Genomic DNA, 27,579 nt, shown 5'->3' with positions numbered 1-27,579 from the left:
TTTAGCAATTCTGACTCAGATTCCCCATTTGAATGACAACTAACTGAACAATTCGTAGGGTTCCTTCAAAAGCACTGTAATGGAGCAGTTGCAGTTTTTACATTTCCTCAACAAAAAGCAGATGAGGTAAAATTCTGCATACATACATTTGCTTTCTAAAAGACAGGTATGCTGTGTTGTGTCAGGAGGGTAATAGGTATCGCTGTTCTATGAAGAACTTCACATTTTGGTGCTGCATTCACTGAGAAAATAATTGGAAAATGTACAATTACAGTTTACATTCCAAAAATGAATACTGTAAAAAAAAAAAAAACAGTCCCGACAATAGCATTCACTTTAACAAAAGTTATCATTTGAACCAATCAGAAGGTTAATGATTTTTATGGTCTGCTTGTAAAATATATGTCTGAATGAAATATGCATAGAAGTTAAAAGTAAAGTATCTTAAAACATAATGTTCTTGCTTTTTGTTTAACAGAGTAGTTGGAACAGAAACATCTCAAGCTGCTCTCAAGGGCCATCAAGGTCTGAACTCATGGAAGTGATGACACTAAAACAGTGCAATGAACATTTTCTTTATTTATGTACTTACTTATTAAAAGAACTGTAAATGCAATGTAAAGACACACAGCCACACATATCCCACAGATACTCTACCTGTGTTCTTCTCTATACTACACCTTCCACCTTAATCTATTTCTTATCAAGCATATATAAAGGAGAGAAAAAAATCACCCTGCAGGATGAAACAGTTCCCTTGTATATAATTTCTTTTTATTGCATTGCTATGCAAGCTCACCTTCTTTTTAGCTATGTTCATATTATTGTCTGTTCTTATTGGTCTGTTGTATTATATGTGAATTAATAGGCTGTGGTGCCATATAATAACTTTTAATTGTGTAACTTTTTATGTTTAAAGTTTGCACTGCAATTTTTTTTGTTGGTGATAAGCACAAAACTCTTACTCCTCGTGACATGAAGAAGAAGAAAAAAATAAAAGTCTGAATGTGAAAGGAGTCTATGTACTGTAAGCTATGTTGGATAATGCTGGATGTAATGAATTATGTTAGGTGGTTTTCCATTGGGTGTAGAATTAGGAAGATGACTGGCAAACTGATGTTAGCAAAGGCTTATTGGGGCATCAGGGATGGAATCCTATATGAAATAATAAGCAACGTGTTGCTTTTACCATTAAAAAAGGGGTCAAATGATGGAAGTGTGAGTTTCAAGACCAGGCAAGAACACAAAAGCCTCCTCTCTTCTTAGTATCAGTTTTCCTTTGTTCAGCACAGTTGATCTTGCTAACAAAGGAAGGAAGTTAAGGTGTTTCACTAAAGCTATTCTTTAATACTATAGTTTTAAAAATTACTATGCTTGAGTCACTCTCCCCTCCAGGAAACATGAACCATATGAGCTAGGAATACCTAGCAAGAGTTAAAGGTGCAATTTATGATTGAGAAATCCAAGCTGCTTCCAAAAAAGCTAGACTATCTTAGTTCATCTTTCCAATACATGTACAGTACAATGGAAGGTGTAGAGCTGCATCACTTGAAATCCATGGCATAACTGTTTTTATGCATTCTAAACATATTTTTGTGTTGTATTATCTAAAATTGTCACAAACTGCAACCCAATTCATTTGTACCTTAAATCTTGGGTTAAAATGTTTGAAAACAATGGTAAATTTATGATCGGTTTTGAATTTAATATGTCTTTTGCCAATTCAGTACATTATTGGAAACTGGATAGAAACAAAGAAAAGAAAACATCTTTGACCTATTTTTGATGAGTAAATTTCAAGCCTCTTCTTATGAAAACATGATGCATGTTTATACACTTTTTCAATAAACCAAACTCTCTGTAAGTGGACATTAACAAAAGCATCCTGTCTCATCATTAGTTCTCATGTTTTTCTCCAACTCCTCTACAGTATTTTTATTTCTCTGTTAGAAATACTGTAAATGTATATCAAATGCATTAAATATTTTGTTTGAAGTTTACATCACAGAGCTTATGTCATTCAGTCACATCATTATTACACACTTGCATTTAAACACGTTTTACTTACTATCAGTTCATGTTGTTTTAATACTTTGCCTTGGCTCTCACACTGTTGTAAGTGACATACACTTTTAGGAAAAAATCTGCTAGCTATATGCTGCTTTTTATTACATTGCATTGAGATTGCTGTTAAGATAAAACATTGTCATTACCAATTCTAAATCAGCACTGCAGATATAAAATTATCTCATTTACGTAACGTCAGGGCATTGGCAAACCAAAAAACCCCCCCATCAAATCAAGGATAAATATTTTGTGTGTGTATGTGACCAAGGAATTTATGTAATGTTCCTGCTTATTGAAATGCTGGATATAGTTAAAGCCATTATTTTATAAATGTACAGAAATATTCAACAAATGTATAAAAACTGACATTTCTTTTCTCTTTCCTAAATTCAGTATGTTAATATGTTGACACCATGTTCCAGCAATAGTATTCTGGGTACAAACATTGTTTTCTGTACACAGATCCATGCAATGAAGACACAGTAAGCTGCTACTAAGGGGAGAAGCTCCACAACTCTAGCAACCTATCTCAGCACCTGACACAGTGGTATCTGCAATGGAGAATAGTCCCCATGCCCCAACCCTCAAATCGGATAGGTGCTATGCTAGAGAACTGAATAAAGCACTAATCCGTTCTTAGATGGGGAATAACATCGGGGAGCATTTGATTCAGTTTGCATGCCTCTTTCCCCCTTCTTACTTAATCTGATGACCACTGCTGTGAGTTTCCTTCAGAAGCCTTGGACAGCACTGGTCGTACTGGGATGGAATGGGAACAGCCATTCCTGGGCTGAGTCTAGATGCTCCCTTACCCCAACTCCCATCTTACCTGAGAGAAGGTATTTGCTCTCCAGTCAGAATAGTACGTGCCTCAATTTTTGCTTCTGTGGATTGCAATTTTATAAAGGATTCATATAGCCTTTTTTAAAAAATCTACCAGGTGACTTAGATTTCTAGGCACATCTTAAGACTTGTGCTGAAACTACAGAACAGTAATTAATTTTCAAAAATAAGAGCATCCAAATGCAAATTAGTTCCTGAGATGACAACAGCTGAGACAGTGATACGTGATAATATCTGGCATTTGTAGTAGACTGGGTGGAGAGAAAAGAAACTAGAAGTGATTACTTGAAGCCATACTAACTGAATAAAGGGTTTGGATTTAAAACTGTTTTCCACCAATGTAGCTAAGGTGGACTGCATGTATGCTGGTGCTACTGACCCTAGTAGGTAGCATGCCACTACTACAGAACATAACCATGCAGCCTGGCCTAACCACACATGATGAGAGCAGCCACGGTGGTAGTTGCACCCATACTGCTGTTACAGGTACTATGAGAAGTTGATCTCATAACAATATGTATATGGTAGAGTCCTCAGAGTCCTGTTCTACCTTTGAAATATATCAGTTATCACAAACTTTCTATATGTAGGAAAACTTCAAGAGCACATTGAAACATTTGCATTCTAAAGTTGTACAGGCCCCTGAGGACTGTACTATTTGATCTTCCTTAATGTTTTAATTGTCTCTTAGAAACCTGTGCTGAGCTTTGGTGGAACACCTTACTAGCCGATTTCTTGTCAAATCTAGTCTGAGTAAAAGTAGCCATCCCAGGTTCCTTCATATGTGTCTTCATCACTTCAGTTGGGAAGTTTTGTGTCAGTATTAAACCTGTGGAGTACTAGAATATCACTGTCTATTATAGGCTACTATAAGAGGAGTTTTTATGTATAACAAAACCCCATTATTTCAACAGTGAAGCTTTCTCTTTTTCTCCATCTCTCTGTCTCTCACCCATTCAGTGAACCTCAAATAATCACAGAACATATTTTTTAAAATGTAATGTAATTTAACATTTTTTTAAAAGAACTTTTTTCCTTTTTATAATTGAAAATATTTCTTGTGCATAATGTGTCTTAAGGAAGGGGTGTAGTGGCAACACTTAGAACTGTTTTCTACATTTTTTTTATAAAATTGTTCATTGACAACAGTTTGTTCAGTCACAAAAAAAATAATAATTATGACCTCTTAATGTGTTTCATGTGTTAGTGAAGCAAAGTTTAATGGGCATAAAGTTGGTTAATCGTAATGTTCAGTGTGTATTGTATATTTACTGGGGGGAAATAAAACTTACACATTTCAAACCTATGTTAAAGAAACTTGAATTTAGCACTATCACTACATGATGACTGTATAAACCTGAACTGGGAGCAATCAAGTAATTATAAAACATGCTGTGCTTTTTCTTCCGTGACACTCCACTTCCAGGTAGACTGGCCTTACAAAGTCCTGTTGTGGTTTTCTAAACTCTCCAAAATGTCATTAACTTCACTGATGTTCCACGGTAAGCAAAAAAAAATAAGGAAACTGGACCGTGTTACAAAACTCATTAACAAAATCCATAAACATGACAAAAGAGTTTTTATACTGTCTTTGTAAATGCTGACCAAGGTGGTGTGAAAAAAGAAGAAAGATTTGTTTTACTGTGCTTATTTAATCACATTGTGCTCTCTGTTGGGAATGTTTCTAGAGAAGAGGTAATCTAAAAGTGAGCTTCTGGAATGATTGCTACAGGGACTGTGAGAAAGAAAGGACCAAGAGGCAGAAACCTATGTATATATACTTAAAGTCTACTTTATCAACCATCACAATTGTCTATTACAAAACTGCTTATAGTGTGCAATCGTGGATATAAGGTTTTTTTTTAGCCACTTAAGAGCTGACTTACCAATGTACACCTGAGCAGACTACCCCTAAAATTGTAGAGTTGGAAGGGACCATCTAGTCCAGGAGTCAGCAAACTTTTTCAGCAGGGGGCCGGTCCACTGTTCCTCAGACCTTGCGGGGGGCCGGACTATATTTTGAAGAAAAAGAATGAATGAATTCCTATGCCCCACAAATAACCCAGAAATGCATTTTAAATAAAAGGACACATTCTACTCATGTAAAAACACCAGTCAGGCCCCACAAATAACCCAGAGATGCATTTTAAATAAAAGGACACATTCTACTCATGTAAAAACAAGCTGATTCCCGGACTGCCTGTGGGTCGGATTGAGAAGGCGATTGGGCCAGATCTGGGCCCTGAGCCTTAATTTGCCTACCCCTGATCTAGTCCAACTCCCTGTCATTCAAGGATCTTTTTGCCCAATGGGGGCTCAAACCCACAACCCTGAGATTAAAAATCTCATGCTCTACTAACTAAGAAGCTACATACTGTAGGCACTTGAATGCCTCTCTGTGGCACATTTTCCAAAGTGGGCTGTAAATGCTCGGTGTGAGGCACCTGAGTTTGACTTGCCCACCATGTCATGTCTATAGACCATCATAAGGAAGTTTCGAACTCTATTACGTGCAGGAACTTCCCTGCCCATAAGTGGCTTTTCCATTCCCAACCTGCATCCCCATGCCTTTAACATGTGATTCAGTTGCCTACATTCAAAGTGAAAGGGTTCTCAACGTTCAAGAGTCTGACTTGTATATGATCTGATAGAAAGTTATCGAATGTGTCATACATACACTTTCATTAATTTCAAAAATGTAGGAAATACACTGCAAACAGCAGGTTCTGTGCTTTCATGCCTTGGAACTAGGAAATCTAGTGCGTATTCTTAGTACAGTTTTGACCTTTTATATCAATTGGCTGTCTCCTTTCCTACACAAAGGAATTAGAGTGACAGTCTACCAAATCACCAAATACTGTAGAAGTGGCAAGAAAAAAAATACAAGAAAAGGGAAGCCACATAGACTTTTTTAAAGTTATGAAGCCCAGAATTTAATGGCAAAAAGTAGAAGAGCTGTAGCTGTGCTGCAGGAGTCATGGGTTATAAAGTTTTTAATTCTCTGACCTCCTTTTTTCACTAGGTCAACCTAGTTTAGCATTCTACAGAAGTGGAAAATAAGTCTGCTTACAGTCCTTTTAGGGACTGTCATACCCTCCACCATTTCACAGATGGCAATAGGGACCATGTATTCAATGTTCCAGTTCTAATACCAATGATAACAAGATGTCTGTCTCCCCAACACACTCATACACAAACTGTTACACATTGTTGAAAGGTCTACTGCTCCTGCTGTATAGCATTTCTGCTCCCCATGGATTTAAAAGCTGAGTGTGCTCTTGTTCTTGACTACAGATGTACAGATATACCAGGAGGGGGAGACGAGATTGTGCAATGTGTTCTAAATAAATCAAATATGGGAAGTGGGTCCTTAGTACTTGTGTACATGTATTTACATTCATGTGCACTAGAGACAAGATGTGTCTGTTTACCCTGCACAGATTTAAGTTCTTGAAGACTGAAGAAGGCACAGAAACTGAAAGACTGACAACAACTCTAGCAACTTACACCAACAATTTTTAAAAAGTATCCTAGTTGTCCAGCAGAAAAAACTGGGACAGTGCTTTACCAGGTACCAAAAATAGGGACTGTCTCCACAGTATGCTGAAGTCAAACCTTCAGTCACCAACATGGCACAGTCTTGAGACTTTCTTGGGGCCAGCATTATGAATACTACAGCCTTATTTAAGCTAAGTTGGGGTGGAAATGATCAGCCGGGATGGAGATCATTGGGAACCCTACAGGAGGCAGGATCTACTTATAACTAGCATTTTTAAAAGATTGACTATCTCTGTTTTAATGTGACAAGGGACTTGCTTGAATGCATCCCACATGATCATCATGTCCTACCACACCAGCAATCCCAGTCTTACAGCTAATTTGCAATGTGGTTCAAAGTCTAAAATTACTTATTGGACTCAATGCTGTGACAGAGATCACACAGGCATCATTGGGTAGGTCAAGGGCATACGCTCAAGTACGGTATTTCCCCCTGTATGCCACAATTCTTCCATTTCTTCTCTGGCTGGCACATCCTCACTATATAATTCAGAAAGGCCTATAATTGTCATAGTTGCTATGCTGAAATTAGATCCTCTGAGCCTTTTCAACAATATTATAACCCTGTTCAAGAACCGAGAGTGAAGACGTGGGTTTAAAGTGGGGACAGTCCCCAATTGTGGAGAAGCTTCTAAGCACATCCAGCTGAACACATTTAGACGCCTCACACACCAAAGTCAGAAGCAGAGCTAGTGTGCATGGGGACACTGGGGGGTGGGGGGTGGGACGTATGTGAATTGGTTTGATGTGTAGTACTGTTTAGGTTTCGACAGCTTGTGAAGGACTCTGCTCATGAAAATAAATAGAAAGGTTTCAAAGAAGTCACAAATGGGATACACTACCAACAGCTGTATGTCACATTTTACTAATGTTTTCAATGCAATAGAAGACTTGAAACCACAGGAAAACGAGTTTCTTTACTTCTAAAATTCAGCAGCATTTATTTATTCCAATTTAATTTTGAATTCTGAAATTCAGCTTTCGAGATCATCCCTCTCTTGTCTTTTAAATATCTAGTTACAGGTAGGTAGCCGTGTTGGTCTGCCATAGTCAAAACAAAATAAAAAAATTCCTTCCAGTAGCACCTTAAAGACCAACTAATTTAGTTCTTGGTATGAGCTTTCGTGTATCTGAAGAAGTGTGCATGCACACGAAAGCTCATACCAAGAACTAACTTAGTTGGTCTTTAAGGTGCTACTGGAAGGATTTTTTTTATTTTGTTTTAAATATCTGTTAAGCAAACGTGCAAGTACTGCAATACCTGAAGGACAACCTCTCTCCATATGAACCAACCTGCTTGTAAAATGCTGTCCTTGGAGAGGCTTGTCCGGTACCTGTGTAACATATCTTGCCTAGGCACCAGGTAAAAAACATTCCTCTTCTCCCACGACTTTGGCTAATTGAACTATCTATGGCCTTTAAAACTGGAGTATGTGGAGTGGGGCATTATTGTTTTGGTTTGTTATTATGGCATGTGTTTTTGTTTTGTTTTTATATTATAAGCCACCCTGTGATCCTCGCATAGAGGTGGTATAGAAATTATTATTATTATTATTATTATTATTATTATTATTATTATTATTATTATTATTATTATTATTATTATTTTACTATTATTATATTTTATAAATCGCATTGGTTTAACTGCAATTGCATAATTAGAGCTACTGTAGAAGACTAAAATTAACCTGTTCATACCCATGTTTACTCAAAATAAGTTCTAGGCAGCAAAGGGACTAAGGCTGCAGTCCTAATCCCATTTACTGGGAAGTATTTTCCATTGAATTCAATAGGATTGACTTCTGAACAGACTTGGGGCAGTAATAGTTTAGCTACTGCACTGAATTTTAACTTTACCATCCAACATCAGCCAGGTGAAAAAGAGGCTGCATTAGGGGCAGTGCAGGGGTGTGCCAAGGGAGGACGTGGAAATAGTTTGGCTCCATCCCTCAACCTGAGGAAAGATTTGGACCACTTCAGAAGCTGGCCTAAACCTCTCACGCTCCTCTTCTCTCTCTTCCATATTTTTCCAATGGGAAGGATAATGGGACAGAAAAACACAAGTGTGCTATTCCACCCTCACTTCTACCTTGCAAGTAAGAACCCAGGTGGGCTTAGGGTAAGGTCATTAAACTGCCTACACTTTCACTCTAGCATACACACCATAGGACTGGAGCCTTAGCCCACTTACCTGAAAGTAAGGCTCCACTGAGACTTATGACTAAGCTGCCTGTGCAACATTTGCTTTTGGTATCTTGGGCATACATGCCTAATACAAATCAGAGAATCGTATCAAGACAATGCAATCGAATTAGAATCTTTATATTCCTGAATACCATAACTGGCAGTAAGAAGAATGCAAGCTAACAGTCTATGAATGGCTTTACCTTCCAGTTTCTTCTTTATTTTATTCCCTGGCATATGAAATATGGAGAATGTCAGTGGCAATATCTATCAAACGGCAGCAAATGCGAACTACAAGGAATGCATGTGTGTCATACAAAACTAAAATAGCAGGTCACTCAGGAGAAAGCAGCTGCTAAGGGAGGACATGGGAATGTGTAATTCTTTGTCAGATGTAATTTGAAGTTCTGACTATAAATGGAGGAACGCACCATATGTGGCCAAGATGTGCTGACAGGTAACACAGGAAATAAGGGCTGATTCATACAACTATTTTTTTACCTGTTGAATTTAATACAACTTGGCATTCTCTGTGGCTATTTAATATGCTGGACTGATCTTGCAAATGCTTCAACACATGTCCAGATTCGGACTTGCCATGTCCTGGTTCACCTTGGTTTTTTATGTTTTATCTAATTTTCACATAGTCCACCTTGATTCATTTGAAATGGTGAAAGGAATATAAAATGAATGGGTAAATGAAATCCACATTTAAACCTCCACCAGGACTCTAGTCCAGGGCATAGAAGCCATCTCCTAGAGGCCAAGGTCCCTTCGCTGACGCCCCCAATGAAATACTTGACGGGGCCACTGCCCCCAAAGTTGATGGGCATTGCCATTCAAATGGTGTCTGTGCACTTCATCTTGTGATTATGTGATGGAGAAGGAAGCAAGCAGACAGAAGAAAGCAGTCAACAAATGTGCCTGATAGGAGGTACAGTGGCTGCTCTGTAAACGTTTTCGTTGATCTGACAAGGAGCACAGAGCTGAAAGGCAGTGAACCGCTGTGATTGGTTGGTGGAAAGAAATAGCCTCATGCGGGCTAAATAGAAACAACTGCCTGCCAAAAACCATTCAAGGAGGAGAACAAAGGTGACAGAAAAGAAACTTTTTTGGATATATAGAGGGGGGAGAGGGGAGCGTAAAAGGCATGAAAGTAGAAATCGGGTGGGAGCAACCATTCCAGGAAGAAGGGAGCTAGCATAAGATAGCAGAGTTTATAAGGATGGTAAGAATAGAAGGTGTTAGACTGTTTGAGGTAGGAAATGCGAGGCAAAAAGCAAGACAATTCCTTTGTACAGGCAGGAGTGAAAAACATATCAGAAACTTCCCACTTCCTAAAGAGCTTCTGCCCCACCTTCATTACCAGAATGGAGCCAGAACCCAACCAGTGACCACATAATGCCTGTAGTTTAACAAACCCTGCAAATTTCCCTTTATATCATGCATAGGAAGGCGGAAGAAGGAAGCACATGAACCAAATGCTTGTTCTTGGTATATTAGGTTTAGGTTGCCAGGGTCAGGCCATAGAGATACTGTTAAAATTCATTACGCATAATCACCTAATTTGGAATATGTACTTTTCCATTTTGCAATGCTCAGATTTATTTATTTTTATTTTAAAAACTTTTTATTTCTATTAAAGATTTTCTTGGTTTACAAAAAGTACATGCCTTGTCTCTTTTTTCAGGTTGTACAGTCTTTCTTACAAATCATGTACATTTGTTGTGAGTCATTAGCGTTGAGTATAGGGTTGGGGGAGAGGAGGGGTGGGATGGTAAGGCTTATATTCTTTTGTATAGTGTATGTGTGGGGTTTTGTGTCAGCATTAACAGGGTAAGTTCTCTTTCTATTCATTTATTACATTTCCTTGGTAGTGAGAGGTATTGGGGGGCGGGGTGTGGCTGGGTTGTCTGTGGTTGGTTGCAATGGGGTTTGTTTGCATTGGTGAGGTGAGAGAGGGCTTGTTGGGTCAAGCAAGCCAGATTGATTTGTATGCTGTCGGTGGATTCTTGTTGTTGTCTTCTTGGGCTGTGTATGTGATAAAGGGGAGTCATACTGGGGTGAAGACACCCTCTTCTATTTGTCCCCGTGTCAGTTACAGTCTATTGGTTAGCTTTTCGAGTAATCTGTAATGCTCAGATATATATTTTAAGTTTAGCTTAATTTCCCTGAGTAGTTCTTGCTAGTATCAAAATGTAAAATAAGGTTCTGCACATGGCGAAGTACACGACTGTTATCCCATAAGGCTAAACATATACCTCATCTCTACTCACAATCAACATGCTGCAGTTCAATCAACTTTCAACAAGTTTAGTGGCTTGGTAAATCTAGCCTGAACAGCAAATTAGCTATCAAAGTCAAAAACTGTCCCAACCATCACATGCCTCTCTTTACTTAAGTTCATTCAACATACCTTCTTACTGTGCAAATTTGGTTGTCAACTGTCCCGAGCTTTACAATATGGAGAACCTATCCCGTATCCCTTTTCTATTAATACATAGATAAGTCATTCTAGTTCCTCAAAGGATTATCTCGTCTTTCATTTTCTGAACGTTAGTTTTGCATTTATTACTCATATATCATATTGTAAATAAGAGCTCACATTTTCATCTAAGATGTAAAAAATTACAACTTTTGCTGTCTGGCTAGGGGAGTTCCAGATCTTCATAGCCAGTGGCTTCTGTATAAACATTAACTTACTGTTTGACACATTTGCATTTTGCCAAGTTAGTGGTTACACTCTTCACAGAAGTTGGAGGTCTCTTCAGTTGCTCGTCACTGTCAGAAAGACAGTCAGAAAGAAAATACAGACCACCACTAATTTAACGGATCTTGCATCTTCTAGAAAGTTGATTTTTTTTCAGATGCTCTATGCCAGATTCTAAGTTTTGTGCATTGAAAAGATCTACACCACTACTTGATCCCAGTCTCAGTCTATGAAGTTCAATCAATGCCATCACAGTGTCTCTCTAAAATAAAGGTATATCTGTTTTTCCAGTGAGCTCTCTGGAATGGTTTCAGTTCAGAAGAGCAAAGTATAAAGCAATGTACTAAGTCATAAATCATCATGTAGCCTGGCATTGATTAATTGGTTTTGGACTGCCCTAAACCATCTAGGAGCTTTGTAAGGCACCTGGCTTCACTACAGCTATAGCATTAATGGCCGGCACTCAGGGAATCATTTTCAGACAGCTAGAGAAGTGGATATTTAAGTAAAATGCTTGGTGAGCAAATTTCACCACTGCTTCTTCATGCACATTCCTGAGTGAAACAATGATAAGAATCTTCCTCTCCTGCAAATGTAATAGCAGAGAAGGGGCTCTCATATTTAGTAATATCTCACCAGTGGTTATGTTGGTGGTTCCAAATAAGTTGAGAATTGATGCATTTGATGTACTGTGTTACTTTGCCACAAGATAACTGTTTTCATCCTGTGTCCATGGGAGCTAAACCAGCAATAAAACAAATATCATCACTTTGGACCATAACCTGAATGTCTTTGGCACAGTCACCCAAAAATATTACCATTTTGGATTCCATCAGCATGGGTTTGGAGTCACATGGTAAATGATGTGTGAAGTTGTGCTCATGTGATTTGGATGATTTTCAGCCAAAAGTCTTTCCCTGACATAGTAGAAATTGCTTTAACCAACTGAGTCCTTGAAACCAACCACTACATGGAAAGGATCCCACACGGTTTGATCACACTACCCAACTTTCAAATAAATAGCAGCATATCCTGACTCCCACCCAAGAATAACAACAGTTGGGCTTTCTTGCAGGTAAGAAGCCAAACTTTATTCTGACAGTGTAAACTTAGGAATATAAGAGCAAAAAAGTAGTCCAGTCACCCCGGGATACCAGTGATGAGGTAAGGATTAGTCCAGCTCAGGAGCGAAGCTTCAGGGTTCCCTAAAAGCAGTTCAAGGTAAAGACCAGGAATCAGGCTTCCAGGATCAAGAGCTGCACAGGAGCATGAAGTTGTTCCAACAATTGGTCCTGCCTACCCACCACTCTTTTAAACAGAAGTGGGGAAAGTCCAGCTACTTGTGAGACTGCCTTTCTTGCCAACAGCTCCTGGCCTGAAGTGAAGCACTCCTCATAGGCTGGGTCTGCTCCTGCCTACTGATGTGCCACTGTTGCCCTAGAGAAAATGTCTGGCTTTCCTCTAACCCTGACACCTCATTCTGTGCTGTGGAGATCTTGCCCTCCCCTGGCAAATGATGAGGCTCCTCAGCATTGAATGGCCTCACTTCCTCTCCCTGGAACAAGGAACAAGGGGCCTGTGAGAGTTCCAGATGAAAATTCTCAACTGAAAGGCCCAGTTTTGAGTCAGAGGCTTGACTGGAAGGGCTCTGAATCATGGCCTCTTCCTCCCACTCGTTATCCTCATAAGTCCTCAAGGAAGGGCATGACATAGAGGAATACAATACCTTTATCAGTCTTTCTCCCTAATCTTCATATTGCCCAGGGCTTAAAAAAAAACACCTTCCATGCTCTCTCCAGCAGGCATAAATGTGGGAGCACATAAAATAAATTGTGTAAATCCTCTTAATCCAGTAAAATATCAAGTTTTTCAAACCCAGTTTACCAGGGGACCCACTTTAATTTTTCTCTATTGTATGTGCTTCTATCTTTCCATCCTATCCATCACTTAAAAAACAACAACGAATAAGCAAAAGGGAACAGGTGGTGGTACTTCTAATACAATGATGCAGCCCTAGGGATAGGTGCTACCTAATTGTAGACTACTGCACAAGTTAAATTATCATGAAGACATTGGATTTTATACTTCAACTATCAGTGGCAGTTTTGACGTCATGTTCTTCATTCAGAAATGGCCTGATGAAATTATGTCTATAGATACATATACATAACCATATTTACATTTGGCTTAAATTGAATGGAACTGGAGTTCTGATACAATAACCACATTAAATATTTGGTTGAAATGACATCTGCAGCAGCCTTCACTTACTCTGAAGTACAAAATTAAAGACAATGGCACTATTCCAGAATAATCAGCCTGTGGACTGCAGCCAAAATATCTGATATTCTCTTCTAGTACACATAAAATCTCTTAATTGATGTCAAGAAAATGCTTTATTTCTTAATTTTATTTTATGTTGTGGCTCTTGTCTGGGAGTTCCCTTTTACACACTGGGAAGCACCAGATCCTCAGTTATTCAAGGACATTACCGTTGTTTCATTTTATGGGTTCATCCAGAGGTTCATTTCCCTCCCCATGTTTCTCTTTTTCTATGTGTTGCTGTTTATCTTATCTCATATCCTGAGTCATTACCAAATTGATACTCTCTCACACTACTTCCACAAATTTATCCCCAGGTTTCATCTCTACCACCTCTCCACACCACCTCAAATACTTTACAATGCCTCTGCAATGTATCTGAGAGTGGGCTGGATCATGTCTTTGTTCTATACGTGGAGGGCAACGTAGAGAGCCTATATACATGGCCCAACCACACTTGGAGGCATGTTTGGGGAGAATCCATAATTGTGGTCCTCCTCCTCTTGTCCCTACTTTTTGTCATGTGATCTCAGCCAATCAGGATCACATAGTGAAATGATTTCATGGGACCACATAGCTAATCAAATTTGGATATAACATGGGGAAATTAAGCCCCCTTTTAGTCCTTATCCTGAATTAAGGAGAAGAAGGATGACGCTGCATTGTGGCAAAGCAACTGTGCCAATATGCCCTGTCGTCTGCCAGTGTTGCATGCCAAATCTTTTGTCTCAGGCCAACTTTAGTGGCACAAAGTTCATAACTAGGTGAGGTAAAATAGAGATAGGTATATGCATTTATATTAGTAAGCGAATGACGCCCCACTGAAAGCAGTGTCAGCATCACTGTTCATCTCAAAATGTAAAATTGAATCATGTATGTGAGAAATGCTCATGATTTCTCAACAATGTGGATGTGTGACCTTCTCCAATATGCCTTGCAAAGAGTTTCTCACCTCTCACAAAGGAGCACAAAAGGCTGTGTGTGGGTGTTTTGTAGAGAGAAAATGATTCCAACACACATCTCTTCCTAATACAGATTGCAACTGGGAACTGGAGCTTTCCAGAAGGAAGAAACAGTGTAACCTTTTGTCCATTAAACCAGACTACTGCATGTTTACAAAAATGTATATAGGCCATGAGTTACAGCAGATCAAAGAACAATATTTTCCTTTCTGTTCATTGACATTTTGAGGAGCTATTGCTAGAAAATGACATCTGTCGAAATAATCCCTTAAGATGTTTCTCATCACTAGTGATGCTACCAAGAAAGCCAACAAGTGTTTCTACAGATGGGGCAAGGGGGATTATGGTGCTTTGGCAACCCATTTATCATTGTGCCTTATGAATTCCTTGCTTCACCTGATTGCTTTTATATGGGGAGAAAGTTTGCACAGAATATAGATATGCTGGGGGAGGTATTGCAGGTATGGAAAGAGAAGGAGAGCTTCAAGCATACTCAAGAGTGAGCAATATGATTTTTTAGTCAAATATTTCACAGCAAAGAGTATCCAAATCCCAGATAAAGATTTCTTGTTTTTCGAACAGATCAGCTAGAAAATGAATGACAGTAAGCAGAAAATTGTACGAAATTAAGAACTGACAAATAAAATTAATTTCAGGTTTGCAATATAAAAATCAATAGGGTTCTCATCTGGCTAGAAAAAAATTGCCCTAGCCTACTCTAGTGCCTTCAACAGAGGTTTGCTTTGCAGGTAAAGATTCCCATGGCCTTGAGATAAGCATTGTCACCTGCTAATTGCTGTAGATCAAAGTGCTGTTAGACAGCTACAAGGGCTGCTTCAAATTTGGCAACACTAATAGCCAAAAAAAATCCTGGTTTATTTGGTTTCTATAATCAGCTTTTGAACTGGCCCCTAAAGCTGTCCTTTTTATCTGCAGCAATTAGCAGGTAAGGATGTTTAGCTTCCTGCCATGGAAAATGTCACCTGCTCTATTCTGCATAGTAACGCCCTGTTAAAAGCACATGAGCCCCCAAATTTGCTTCTGGCCAGTTGGGAATTTTACTGGCCTGATATCCAATGTGCCACCACTCCCACCAACATAACAAACCCTTGCATTGAAAACACAGTTGTTTTATTACACTAAATTATTATAGCTAAACAATGTTTGGGGATAATAGTAATGAAATTGTTTTTCAGCATCAGCTGTATTTTCCTTTCAATTATTATATTTGTATCTGTCAAGAATTGGAAGAAGTTATATGTATACTAGTTTATAATGATGGATACTTAGGCTGTGTGCATGTTACAAGTTTAAAACACAGCTGGGTCATTCTTTTTCTCAATTTGTACTGAAGCTGGTTTGGAGAAAAACACATCAAAACTCCTTATTTCATAAGAAATGGCAGGACAGATGCAAGTTAGATATGGATTGTGGCTAATGCCTTGTGTATACTGCTTCCCAAACCAGCAGTGGGAGAACACTGGATACAAAGTGAATGGGAGTGTGTACCCAGCCTTAGTAGCTTATGATTTAGTAACTTATGCAAAAGTAACAAAAATATGTATACTTGGATCTCTTCCCAAATCCTTAGCAGCTAGAAATGATCATATTAAGAATAGTATACATATAAATTTGAGTTTTAATTACGGATTAGTAAAAATATCAAAATTTCAAAGGGAAATACTGCAGAATCCAAAAAATTGTTTTATTCCCACCACTAATCCCAACTGTTTAGCTATAACGTCACAAAACAAAACAAGTAGATTATAAAACGGGGCAATACTGAATGGCAGACACCCAAATCATATGCAAACTTTCTATCTGGTGAAAGGGCAAAGCTGGATGGAAGGGATATGAAATGACAATAAACACAGGAACTGAGTTACCAGTAGGTACAACAATGCAGGTGTTCCCTTGTAGACTAACTGGGCAGTGATGGTCTTCCCCTGAGCCAACTGGATTAAACAGCTAGGTAACCAAGGGGTGGTATGTGGGAACAGGTGGCAGCTCTCCCAAACCCACATTCACAGCACATTCACACTTCTCAAACACGTCTATGCTGGCTTTGTCACATACACAGAATGGAAGATGGCAGAATCCCCAAGGACAGGCTCTATAGGGAGCTGGCTTCAGGCACCAGGCCCATTGGCAAACCAGTTCTGTGTAACAAAGGCATCTGCAAACATGAAATTAACATCGGCAACATTAACCCTGCCATGTGGGAATCCCTTACAGATAACCACAGTGCCAGGAGACAATCAGTCAGGCTGTGTATCCACAGCAGTGAGCAGATAAGGAATGACCACTGGGAGGTGGAGAGAGAGAAATGTCATGGTCAACCTGTAGCAGCAGAACCGGACACCTTCATCTGCCCCACCTGCAATAAAACATGTCTTTCCCATATTGGTCCACAGCCACAGAAGACACTAGAACTCGCCAACTGTTTTACTTTACCCCAAAAGGTGCACACTTTGATTTGTTTCCCAAGGCAGATGGATGCCCCACCAATGGGAGGGAATACTGACATTGAGTTCCGCTTGCTAAACCCTTATTCAATGGCAACGTTTCATTCTACTTCCGTATATGTAAACATAAAAAATATGTGGTTGCCCAATATGCCTATTTGCTGAGCTGAAGTAGAAATATCAGTCCAGAGCTGCATCTTCTATTTTCTCACAAGATCGCTGTTGATGCATAGAATAGAAATCATGTAATCACCCAATCTGAAATGTGCCCCTGGCAATGTCTGAAGAAATATAAATGGCTGTTCACAAGAAAAATATTGAGTGCTGCATGAAAAGCTCAAGTAATCGGCTAACACAGAAAATAAATATATAGGCTAAAATGTGAAATGAAGACTTCAGTACCAATATCAGATGCTCTGCCAAATTCTAGGCCTAAACAAGAAAGCACAGTGTTTGTTTATTATGAATGGCTTAGAAGACATGTTTTGTGACATTTTCAGCTAGCTAAATGTTAGGTGAATGATTGTGGATTAAGTCTTGGTAAATTAATCTGTAAACCAGCCATATTAGAAAAGTGGCATTTGATATCTGTAGCATTTCTTACCAATTACAGTGGTACCTCGGTTTAAGAACGGTCCTGTTTAGGAACTATTTGGTTTACAAACTCCACAAAACCGGTAGTGTCCCGGTTTGCGAACTTTACCTCAGTCTAAGAACGGAATCAAAACAGTGGAAGGGCACTGGCAGCGGGAGGCTCATTAGGGAGAGTGCACCTCAGTTTAAGAACGGTTTCGGTTTAAGAACAGACTTCTGGAATGGATTAAGTTTTAAACCGAGGTACCACTGTATTTAGTTTACCTGAGTCCACTCAGCAGTGCAGTAATCTCTGTACTGCAGAGTACAGAGGCAGAAGAGAAGGCAAAATTGTCTGATGATTAAGGCAATGTAGAAGGCTTGCCTGTCTTCCTGCACTATGCAGAAACAAGTTGCCTAAGCCATCGGGCGACTCATCCCTCTCTTCCAGAGCTATATTCTGTTGTACTTGGCAGGAATGAACAAAAATGCTGTTACCTCTGTAGCTACAAACAGCTGCAAAATAGATTAGCTAAGGTAAACAGGAAGAGTTTAGACAGTTCAACGCATGAGCTTTGTCCCACAACACCTTCACAGCTCAACTGAAATGAAAGGTGCCACTTCACAGCCAGAGATCAAGGCTACAAAACTGTAAAACTTAGCTTTGGCACAATACAGTAGTTATTTATTGAGCAACCTACACAGCCACTGACCTAGCATACAAGTTCTTGCTCCTTGTCTTCCAGTCCTCATTTAGTGGGTGTGAGATTCTCTTTGACAAAGTGACCATCACACTTCCTATGGCATACCTTCAGCTATGACATGATAGGCAGGTGTGGCATAGTGGTACCAGGAAAAGCTGTTGCCTGGCACAGAACTGACCAGAGAGAAAGCAGCCCACAACCACAAATGCCTAATATTTAATAATAAACATTTAATTTTGGACCACAACTGGCATGCATGACACTGTCTGGCATAGGATGCCACTGAAGCTGCAGCATTTCATACACATGGGTTAAGCCACTATGACTATACCTGTAGGATTGGCTTGTAAGAATTAAACTTGTTCTGCAAAACCTATTTCACTTAGGACCACAGCATGAACTCATCCTGAAATCATGATCTTTTTAAACCATGCATTTCCCCAGTCTCTCTAGTATATCAATAAAACAGTGAGAGTTATTTAGTAAAACAATTTTCTTCCAAACCTATAATGCATATGAATATTGAATGAGTCTATATGGATATGTACTCAGCATGCAACAAAGGTTCACATTCAGAAGGATTAAGGATGGTAATAAACCTGGCTACTCACTCAATTGCTATGTTGTCAAGATGGTAACTAATGAAACCACATTGAAAAGAGCCCTCCAAAAGTGATTTAGATTTATATTTTGTCAATGGGATGCTCATAAAGCCAGACTTCATGAACCAATAAAGCCATTCAAGGGATGTGTGAATTTCAGAATTACCTATTAAATGGAAAAAATAAATGTCAAAGGTATTTGTGACATTGTGTGTTTGGTGTCATTGTCTGATAAATTTGTTAGGCAGACTAAAGGGATTAAAATGGTCATTACTTAGGCAAGGATTAGTAATAAATAAGCCAAAGCTTTTTGCACAGGCCTTAGGTGAACAATGGCACTTCAAAATGAAACACTGGCAAACTGCCCAACTCCTCCGGGAAAAGACCAAAGAGGCACAGCATCCCTTTGTAAGCAATCAGACTACAGAATAGATGCTTCTTCCCAATACATTTAGAACATCACAACAGGGCACATAGTATGAAGCAATTAAACAACGATATTGTACAGCAGGGAAAGGGGTGGCTGCTGTGCTTCATTTTGCAAATGCATTTCACAGAGCTGTTTTGAAATGTAGCTCTGCGATTTGTACATTATTTCCCCCCAAAATATTTAAAGGTATAAACCACTAGAACACCACAAACTACATTTTCTTCTATGCATCACTGCAGATGGACAGGGCTTAGCCCTATCTAGACACTTGTATATCGATCTAACTGCTGCTACTTTGCACCATTTCCCCCCTTCTTTAGTCTCACTGCCACCATTTTCAGGTTGTTGGCAACTCTAGCAATTTTCTTGATGACATCACAACACACAATCAGATTGATCTCAGAGCTAATAGGATTAAGTAGCTGAGAAAACAAATGAAGCTGAGGGCAAAGAAAGAAAGAAAGATAATGGCTTTGAGAAGCAGAAGCAGCCAAGGAAACAAAAGGGCACCAAACAGCATCAAAATAACATGAATATTGTTGAAATGAATACTTTCAGCTACTGTTTTTTTTTTTTAATATTTTTTATTCAATTTTCCATCCATGACAAAGAAAACAAAACAATAAAGAACATACAACACGTATAATTTCAGAGTCTTAATTTCATATTCCTTACTCTCCCGACTTCCTCATACCTCCCCTTTCTGCATTCTCGTGTCAAATTAATTAATTAACAAATCCCTCCCTTACTTTCAAATTAATTGTAAAAACATTCAGTTTCTTCCACTTAACCGTTATCGCTGTTAACCCCTATTTTTCTCATTCAACATCAATCTAGCATTCACTGATTTTTGAATATTTCTTTAAATAGTCTTTGAACTTTTTCCAATCTTCTTCCGCCGTTGCTCTTCCCTGGTCTCGGATTCTGCTCGTCATCTCTGCCAAGCCCATGTAGTCAATCACTTTCATCTGCCACTCTTCCACGGTGGGTAGATCTTGTGTCTTCCAGTACTTTGCTATAAGAATTCTTGCTGCTGTTGTAGCATACATAAAAAAAGTTCTATCCTTCTTTGCAACCAATTGGCCGACTATGCCCAGAAGAAAGGCCTCTGGTTTCTTAAGAAAGGTGTACCTAAGTACCTTTTTCAGTTCATTATAGATCAATTCCCAGAAAGCCTTAATCCTTGGGCACGTCCACCAAAGGTGAAAGAATGTTCCTTCTCTTTCTTTACACTTCCAACATTTGTTCTCGGGCGAGTGGTAGATTTTCGCAAGCTTGACTGGGGTCATGTACCACTTATAAATCATTTTCATAATATTTTCTCTCAAGGCACTACATGCCGTAAATTTCATCCCGGTGGTCCATAACTTTTCCCAGTCAGCAAACATTATGTCATGACCAATATCCTGCGCCCATTTAATCATTGCAGATTTAACCATTTCATCTTGTGTATTCCATTTCAACAGCAAGTTATACATTTTTGACAAGTTCTTAGTACTAGGTTCTAACAATTCAGTTTCTAGTTTTGATTTTTCCACCTGGAAGCCGACTTTCCTGTCTAATTTAAAAACTTCCATTATCTGATAATAATGCAGCCAGTCTGTCACTTTCCCTTTTAACTTCTCGAAACTTTGCAATTTCAATCTGTCTCCTTCTTGCTCCAAAATTTCCCAATATCTCGGCCAATTGACCTCCATATTTAATTTTTTAACAGCTTTTGCTTCCATTGGTGACAACCACCTTGGAGTCTTACTTTCCAACAAATCTTTATATCTAATCCAGACATTATATAATGCTTTCCTGACAATATGGTTTTTGAAACCCTTGTGAACTTTTACCTTGTCGTACCACAGATATGCATGCCATCCAAAAAAATTGTCATAACCTTCTAAGTCCAAAATATCAGTATTCTCTAGAAGTAGCCATTCTTTCAACCAGCAAAAAGCTGCTGATTCATAATACAATTTAAGGTCTGGCAGGGCAAATCCGCCCCTTTCTTTCGCATCAGTTAATATCTTAAATTTTATTCTAGGCTTCTTGCCCTGCCAGACAAACTTAGAAATATCTTTCTGCCATTTCTTAAAACAATCCATCTTATCCACTATTTGCAATGTTTGGAACAAAAACAACATTCTAGGCAATACATTCATTTTTATAACTGAAATTCGACCCAACAAGGAAAGCTTCATATTTGACCAAATTTCTAAATCTTTTTTTACTTCCGTCCAAGTTTTCTCATAATTATCTTTAAATAAATTCAGATTTTTAGATGTCATATTTATCCCCAAATATTTTACTTTCTTAACCACAATTAACCCTGTCTCACTCTGAAACTTTGCTTTCTCCAATGCTGTTAAATTTTTCTCCAAAACCTTCGTTTTACACTTGTTTAATTTAAATCCTGCCACTTGACCAAACTTTTGAATTAGTTCTAATACTCTTTTAGTACTAGATTTGGGCTCTTGCAGTGTAAGTACTAAATCATCTGCGAAGGCTCTCAATTTATATTGTTTAGCTCCGACCTGGAATACTTTCAGCTACTGTAAATGCTATTCAAGGAAAAGCCCAAAACCAATTATTGCATGTCAAACCTGCAACAAAATATTGCAGTATGGGGTGTGCTTATTTAGGAAAGTCCATTCCATTTCATTTCCATCTGTTATTCTATCCCAACCCCTAGCAGTCAGTTAGCATTCACGCCCACTGACCATTGCTCAGTCTTCATCAGACTGTTTTGGGGATCCACCCCTTAAGGGTCCCCCTCTAAAAGGTTTTCTACACTTCTGCAAACTTTGTGGTTCCTCCAAGCTCGCCATTGCCTTAATGTTGCCATGCCATTTTGGCTATATGAGGACCAGCATCTGGATAATTAAGATCACTTCTAGTATATAGGATGTGATACACTGCCAGTTAAATAGCATGCAAGTCCCACATTAAAAAAAAAAAAAGCACAGCAATGTGACAGAACTGCAGTACTGGGTCCAGATTCACTGAATCCTGTTCCCATTTGAGTCCTGCTGAAAGATGTGATTGTTGTGTGAAAGAAGAAATATTGTCCCTGTCTTCTCCCTCTGTATAAAGTTAATATTCCTATTCTTAACTGTGTGTTCTCATGAAGTAATGTCATCTAGCCACAGTCCAAAGTCTTCTGGGGCTCTGATTTCCTATGTGAACTAAAGTTGTAATGTTATAGGGGGATATGCATTATACACATCCACACTATAAGCATAGACCAGGCTTCCTCAACCTCGGCCCTCCAGATGTTTTGCGACTACAATTCCCATCATCCCTGACCACTGGTCCTGCTAGCTGGGGATCATGGGAGTTGTAGGCCAAAAACATCTGGAGGGCTGAGGTTGAGGAAGCCTGGCATAGACCATTCCTCATTATACAGGGATGAGTCAGACAACCCCTATAACTCTGCAGCCTCATTTGCATGCTGTGTGTGTAGTTGGGCCTCCCTTTCAGTGATGTGTCAGGGTAGGTCAGCCCTACAAAACTGAGTAACATTCACGTAGGGTTAGGGTGCAGAAAGAACCATGTTGTGTTGGTAATGCGGAAATATATTTTTTCCCTCTCTATCCTGAGCTCCAGTCTAGTACCTATAGTGCTGACAACTAGGCAAGAATCCCTGTTTGCCTTCTACTGGGTAACATTTGCTCCCATCCTGTGCTATATCATAGCTCAAGGGTGAGGAAATTTCAACCTGTGGGCCAAATTTCGCTCGTTCTGAGGTCTAATTGGCCCACGATGCTATTTTCCCCAAATCACACCCATCAGCTAGTGTCACTGGTGATGCAAGCTAACGGACAGGAGGACAGGGTTAAACGTGCATTGGCTGTGTGCCCTATTCCCTGGAGAACAAAATCACAAAAGCAGCAGGATTTCATCTCCACTCATCAGCTGATGGACAGAGGTTAAAGACCTTTGCGAAAGTGCTCTTTGTAACAGCTCCATACTTCATTCAGCAAGTGGGTGAGCAGGGAAGAGGAGCATGTGCCATATAAGTTTTTCTCCTCTCCCTCAAACCCGCTCCCCCCCCCCCCGTGCCACCTGCCTGCTTAAAGGAGTAACATAGAGCTGCTTCAAAGAGCGCTTTTGAAAAAGAATTTAAGGCAGTTCCTATGCTCCTGTTTGACCACTGCAGGTTCCCAAGTGTCTAACAGCCAGCTGGATGTCTAGCACCTGGAAACCCTACACAAAGGATTGTGAGAGTTGGGCACCCAATTGTCAATCAAGTGATGGCATAATGATGTTATGTGATTGACATGTACTCAGCCCTGCCAACCTGTCAAACTTAGCCCACAAGGTCAGTCCTGTTAAGGATCTGGCCCAAGGAGCCAAAAATGTAGGCTCACAGCACAATGCCACAAGCAATTCTGCAGACAGTGGACAAAACCCCAATTTTGTCCTGCATTTTTCTGATTCATACTTCACCTTAGTCACACTCTTAAATATAATATAATAACTGAAGACACTCTTAAATAGAACTTTACACGAGAAAAAGACCTCAGAATCAGGTGGAAATATTTTATAAATGCCACTCTACCTTCAGAGAGTAGTTGGCTTGGTGGTTTTTTTTAACATAACATTGTAGAACAAGAATTTTGATCAAAGGATTCACTGTGGTTGACATGAAAAAATGAAGTCCTTCTGTTAAATGAGAGATTTAAGGCTGGGGAAGACCCTAAGCCTATCAAATTTTGCCTTGCAAGACATAATTCCAAATCTCCATAACAATGATTAGTTTTGTCCTATAAGTAGCCCAAAAGCTATTAAGTCTACTCACCCTTTACAACACAATAAAACAGTGTAATATCAAGGGAAATATGCCGGTTACTAAATATGTAGAACATTCCTGCACAATCACAGTAGCATAGTTATAACTGCCTAGTTGCATACAATATATTAATATTTTATATAGTAATTTTGTACTCAAGAAACACATAATATGCAACCAGTAGATATAAAGGCAACACCAGACCTTTATCATCTATGGAACTGTATCATCCAATAGGTTTATTTGAAATCACTCAGCTTTCTGTACTTCGACTGTTCTCTTAATACCCAAGGGAAGCTGTTGGTTCTATAGGCTATATCTTTGTCTTCCGAAGCCAAAGAAGATGAAGACCAATTTCAGTCCTCAAAAGACCCATGTATTGATGTACAAGCTAATCATGTGCTATTAACTGCTTTATAGTGTCAGAGCACAGAAGGGGGATCCTGTTAAAAAGCAAAAGGTGCAGGACAGGATCAGTGGGATACTATAATCAGGACGAGCAGAAACTAAAGTGTAAATGAATGGACCTCCAGATGGTGATGAAAAAAAGATGACCACCAGTGGAGCTGATATACAAGCAACTGGAGGGGAGCCCAAGCCCTTAAGCGTATTACTCTCAAAAGAAAGTCCTTCATAAAAGACACTATCAATAGTACGTTAAATTATAGGACTGAAAACCTAAGATGTCATTTTTAAAATGCACACATGCTTAGTGAGGCAAATATCAAAACAATATTTACATGAAATGATATTTACTGTAGGCATCAATGAGAATGATGTGCTACATTCTCTAGGACATAGAATTTTCCTACTGACATTATGTATTAAATGCAGCATTGCAATGAAATGTTTTTGTATTATTCTGTAAGCATAAAGGTAAACTACAGTAAAGGTAAATGTAAAGGGACCCCTGACGGTTAGGTCCAGTCGTGACCGACTCTGGGGTTGCGGCGCTCATCTCGCTTTACTGGCCAAGGGAGCCGGCGTACAGCTTCCGGGTCATGTGGCCAGCATGACTAAGCCGCTTCTGGCGAACTAGAGCAGCACACGGAAACGCCGTTTACCTTCCCGCCGGAGCGGTACCTATTTATCTACTTGCACTTTGACGTGCTTTCGAACTGCTAGGTTGGCAGGAGCAGGGACCGAGCAACGGGAGCTCACCCCGTCGCGGGGATTCGAACCGCCAACCTTCTGATCGGCAAGTCCTAGGCTCTGTGGTTTAACCCACAGCGCCACCCGCGTCCCTGTACAGTACATAACATTAAAAAAATTATTCTGTCTAAAAACAATTATATGTATATGTATATGTATATGTATATGTATATGTATATGTATATGTATATGTATATGTATATGTATATGTATGTACTTGCCCACACAGAGATAGAAAGCTATGCATCCCCTGCCATTCCCCCACATGAGCTACCTTCCTAACAGTTGGAATACAGAAGGGGAGTGTATGTGGCTGGTCTTCCAACCCAAGATTCCCTGAGTTCAGTCTTCATGGAAATAGATATAGAGTTAAGAAAACATTACAGGCATGTAATGAGGTGCATTGTTTATCAGGATGGAGGGTTTATTGAGAGTAGATATTGTCCAAAGGAGGAACTGAGGAATGCAAATTATGGTTCCAAACGGACCATATTTGTATCCTGGCTGAAAACCATTACTCATAACTTGGCTCTAGGTAGCATGTGTCAACAAGAGGTATGGCTTCATTGATGCCTAGTAAGAAAGATAAATTAACCTTCTTCTTTGGAGAACCGCCCAACCCCAAATCCCTATGTTACACAGAGTTGTGCATGTAATTGAAAGTTTTTGTGCATTCATCAAGGCACAGCCTTTACTGAAAGTTCCAATTTGAAAAACATTCAGAGCTACTCTAAGAGCCAATTTTACTGAATCATTTATTGCAGCCCAGTTTTCTGAAGCCTTTGCGCTTATGTCAAGTTTATTCTAGTAATGCAATCCTGATTTTTAATATATCAGTATTATATTAATTAAATTTATTAGTTGCTTTTTTTGTCATGACAAATCAAAACGACTTACAAAAAATGAAAGAACTTCATACATACATCAAAACCAGAGGAAATAATACATTAAAAACATACACACCTTCTCTAAAATGGCCTAGATAGTAAACAAGGAATGTTTTTCCCTGGTGTCTGAAGATATATAACAATGGCACCAGCAAAGCCACCTGGCTATAGCATTCCACAAATAGGGAACCACCATTGAAAAGGCCCATTCACATCCAACATTGATTATTTTAATATTTTCTTTTTTTCCTTTTGGTCACTTTGGATTTTTTCCAGTTTTTCTTCCAGTTCTCAATGAACTGTCAGCAAGACACCCATTAAGCCAGCATACTCCAGAAAATTTCACAAATGTCCAAAAAAACCCCACCCCAACACTGATCACAATGGGTTCTAGAACCTTGTTGCTATTCTGTGTGCGCTCTTTCTCACATACTTTTACAGTATGCCTGGATAGATTCTCAATTTGAATGGAGGTCTGCACATTGTTTTAGATTTCTTAATTCTACTGTAGAGATTTCAGCTACAGGTACGATTGCAAGTGGATGCTTTATACCTATTATGGTGCTTAGTGAACTATGTTCCACAAGTCATCATTTAAGTAATAGACGGCGAACAGGAGTGTTGTTATGCAAATTAGTTACTGCTCAAATGGGGAGGGTGTTTAAGTATTCAAATGAGGTTGCACTCTTTCAGCTGTTTCAGTTTATATCTCCACTGAAGCAGACAATGGGCTTTTAGCTGTAGCACAAAACTACAACTCTACATGGCCATGCAACCACATCCATTTAGTGCCATCTCAGTAGATCAGATGATGTCTGAACTGCACTGATCTGTAGCTATCAGCTGGAAACAGCAATAGATGCTGATTTCATCAAGCAGAGAGGGTGACAGCAGAAGTAAGAATGCAAATGGCTGGAGATGTGAAAATTCAGTTTAAAACCTTGCCCTTTTTTTGAACAGAATGCAGAAAGCTGTTTCACATATAGAGACAGTATGTACTTTACACTGTAGTATGTACAAGAGAATGTGGCTGTCTGTTGTTTGGTTTAAATGCTGCAGAGAAATGCAGCTACACTTGGCTATACAGAAATGTGTAGTATTAATCATATGCTGTTTCCAAGCATTTACAAAGACCATATTCTCACCTGAAAGAAATTAATGGCATATGCTTATAGAACCACACTGACTTACTCTAGTAAAGAGTGGTGCTTCAGATTATTACTTCTTTAACAGAATGCCCACTTGTTTGCAAAGGGAACAGTTCTTCCAGAGTAGTCAATATAACAGGAGTCTGGCACCATTTAAATACAATGCTGTTTCTATTGGAACCTATTGCCACG

General features: G+C 39.1%; 1 protein-coding gene and 1 long non-coding RNA gene across 23 annotated transcripts in view; one reads left to right on the top strand and one right to left on the bottom strand.

Moving 5' to 3' along the window:
• ROBO2 (roundabout guidance receptor 2) overlaps positions 1 to 4,212 on the top strand; it is an 830,881-nt gene extending 826,669 nt beyond the window's left edge. For all 22 annotated transcript variants that reach the window (XM_081858429.1, XM_081858421.1, XM_081858427.1 and 19 more), the window contains one exon: positions 479 to 4,212. In XM_081858429.1, coding sequence (XP_081714555.1) covers positions 479 to 480 — 2 coding nt within the window. In that variant the 3' untranslated portion in view covers positions 481 to 4,212. The remainder of the gene's footprint in view (positions 1 to 478) is intronic.
• Positions 1 to 27,579, bottom strand: part of LOC309340035 — a 68,224-nt gene that overhangs the window by 14,043 nt on the left and 26,602 nt on the right. Inside the window, exons 3-5 of the long non-coding RNA XR_014155732.1 lie at positions 12,517 to 12,567; positions 11,356 to 11,433; positions 147 to 241 (exon numbers count right to left, since the gene is read on the bottom strand). This is a non-coding gene — a long non-coding RNA (uncharacterized lncRNA). The remainder of the gene's footprint in view (positions 1 to 146; positions 242 to 11,355; positions 11,434 to 12,516; positions 12,568 to 27,579) is intronic.

Source organism: Podarcis erhardii, assembly GCF_964252035.2.
Source record: "Podarcis erhardii genome assembly, chromosome: 4".
NCBI classification, from domain to species: domain Eukaryota; kingdom Metazoa; phylum Chordata; class Lepidosauria; order Squamata; family Lacertidae; genus Podarcis; species Podarcis erhardii.
This window is presented reverse-complemented; position numbering and strand designations above follow the sequence as displayed.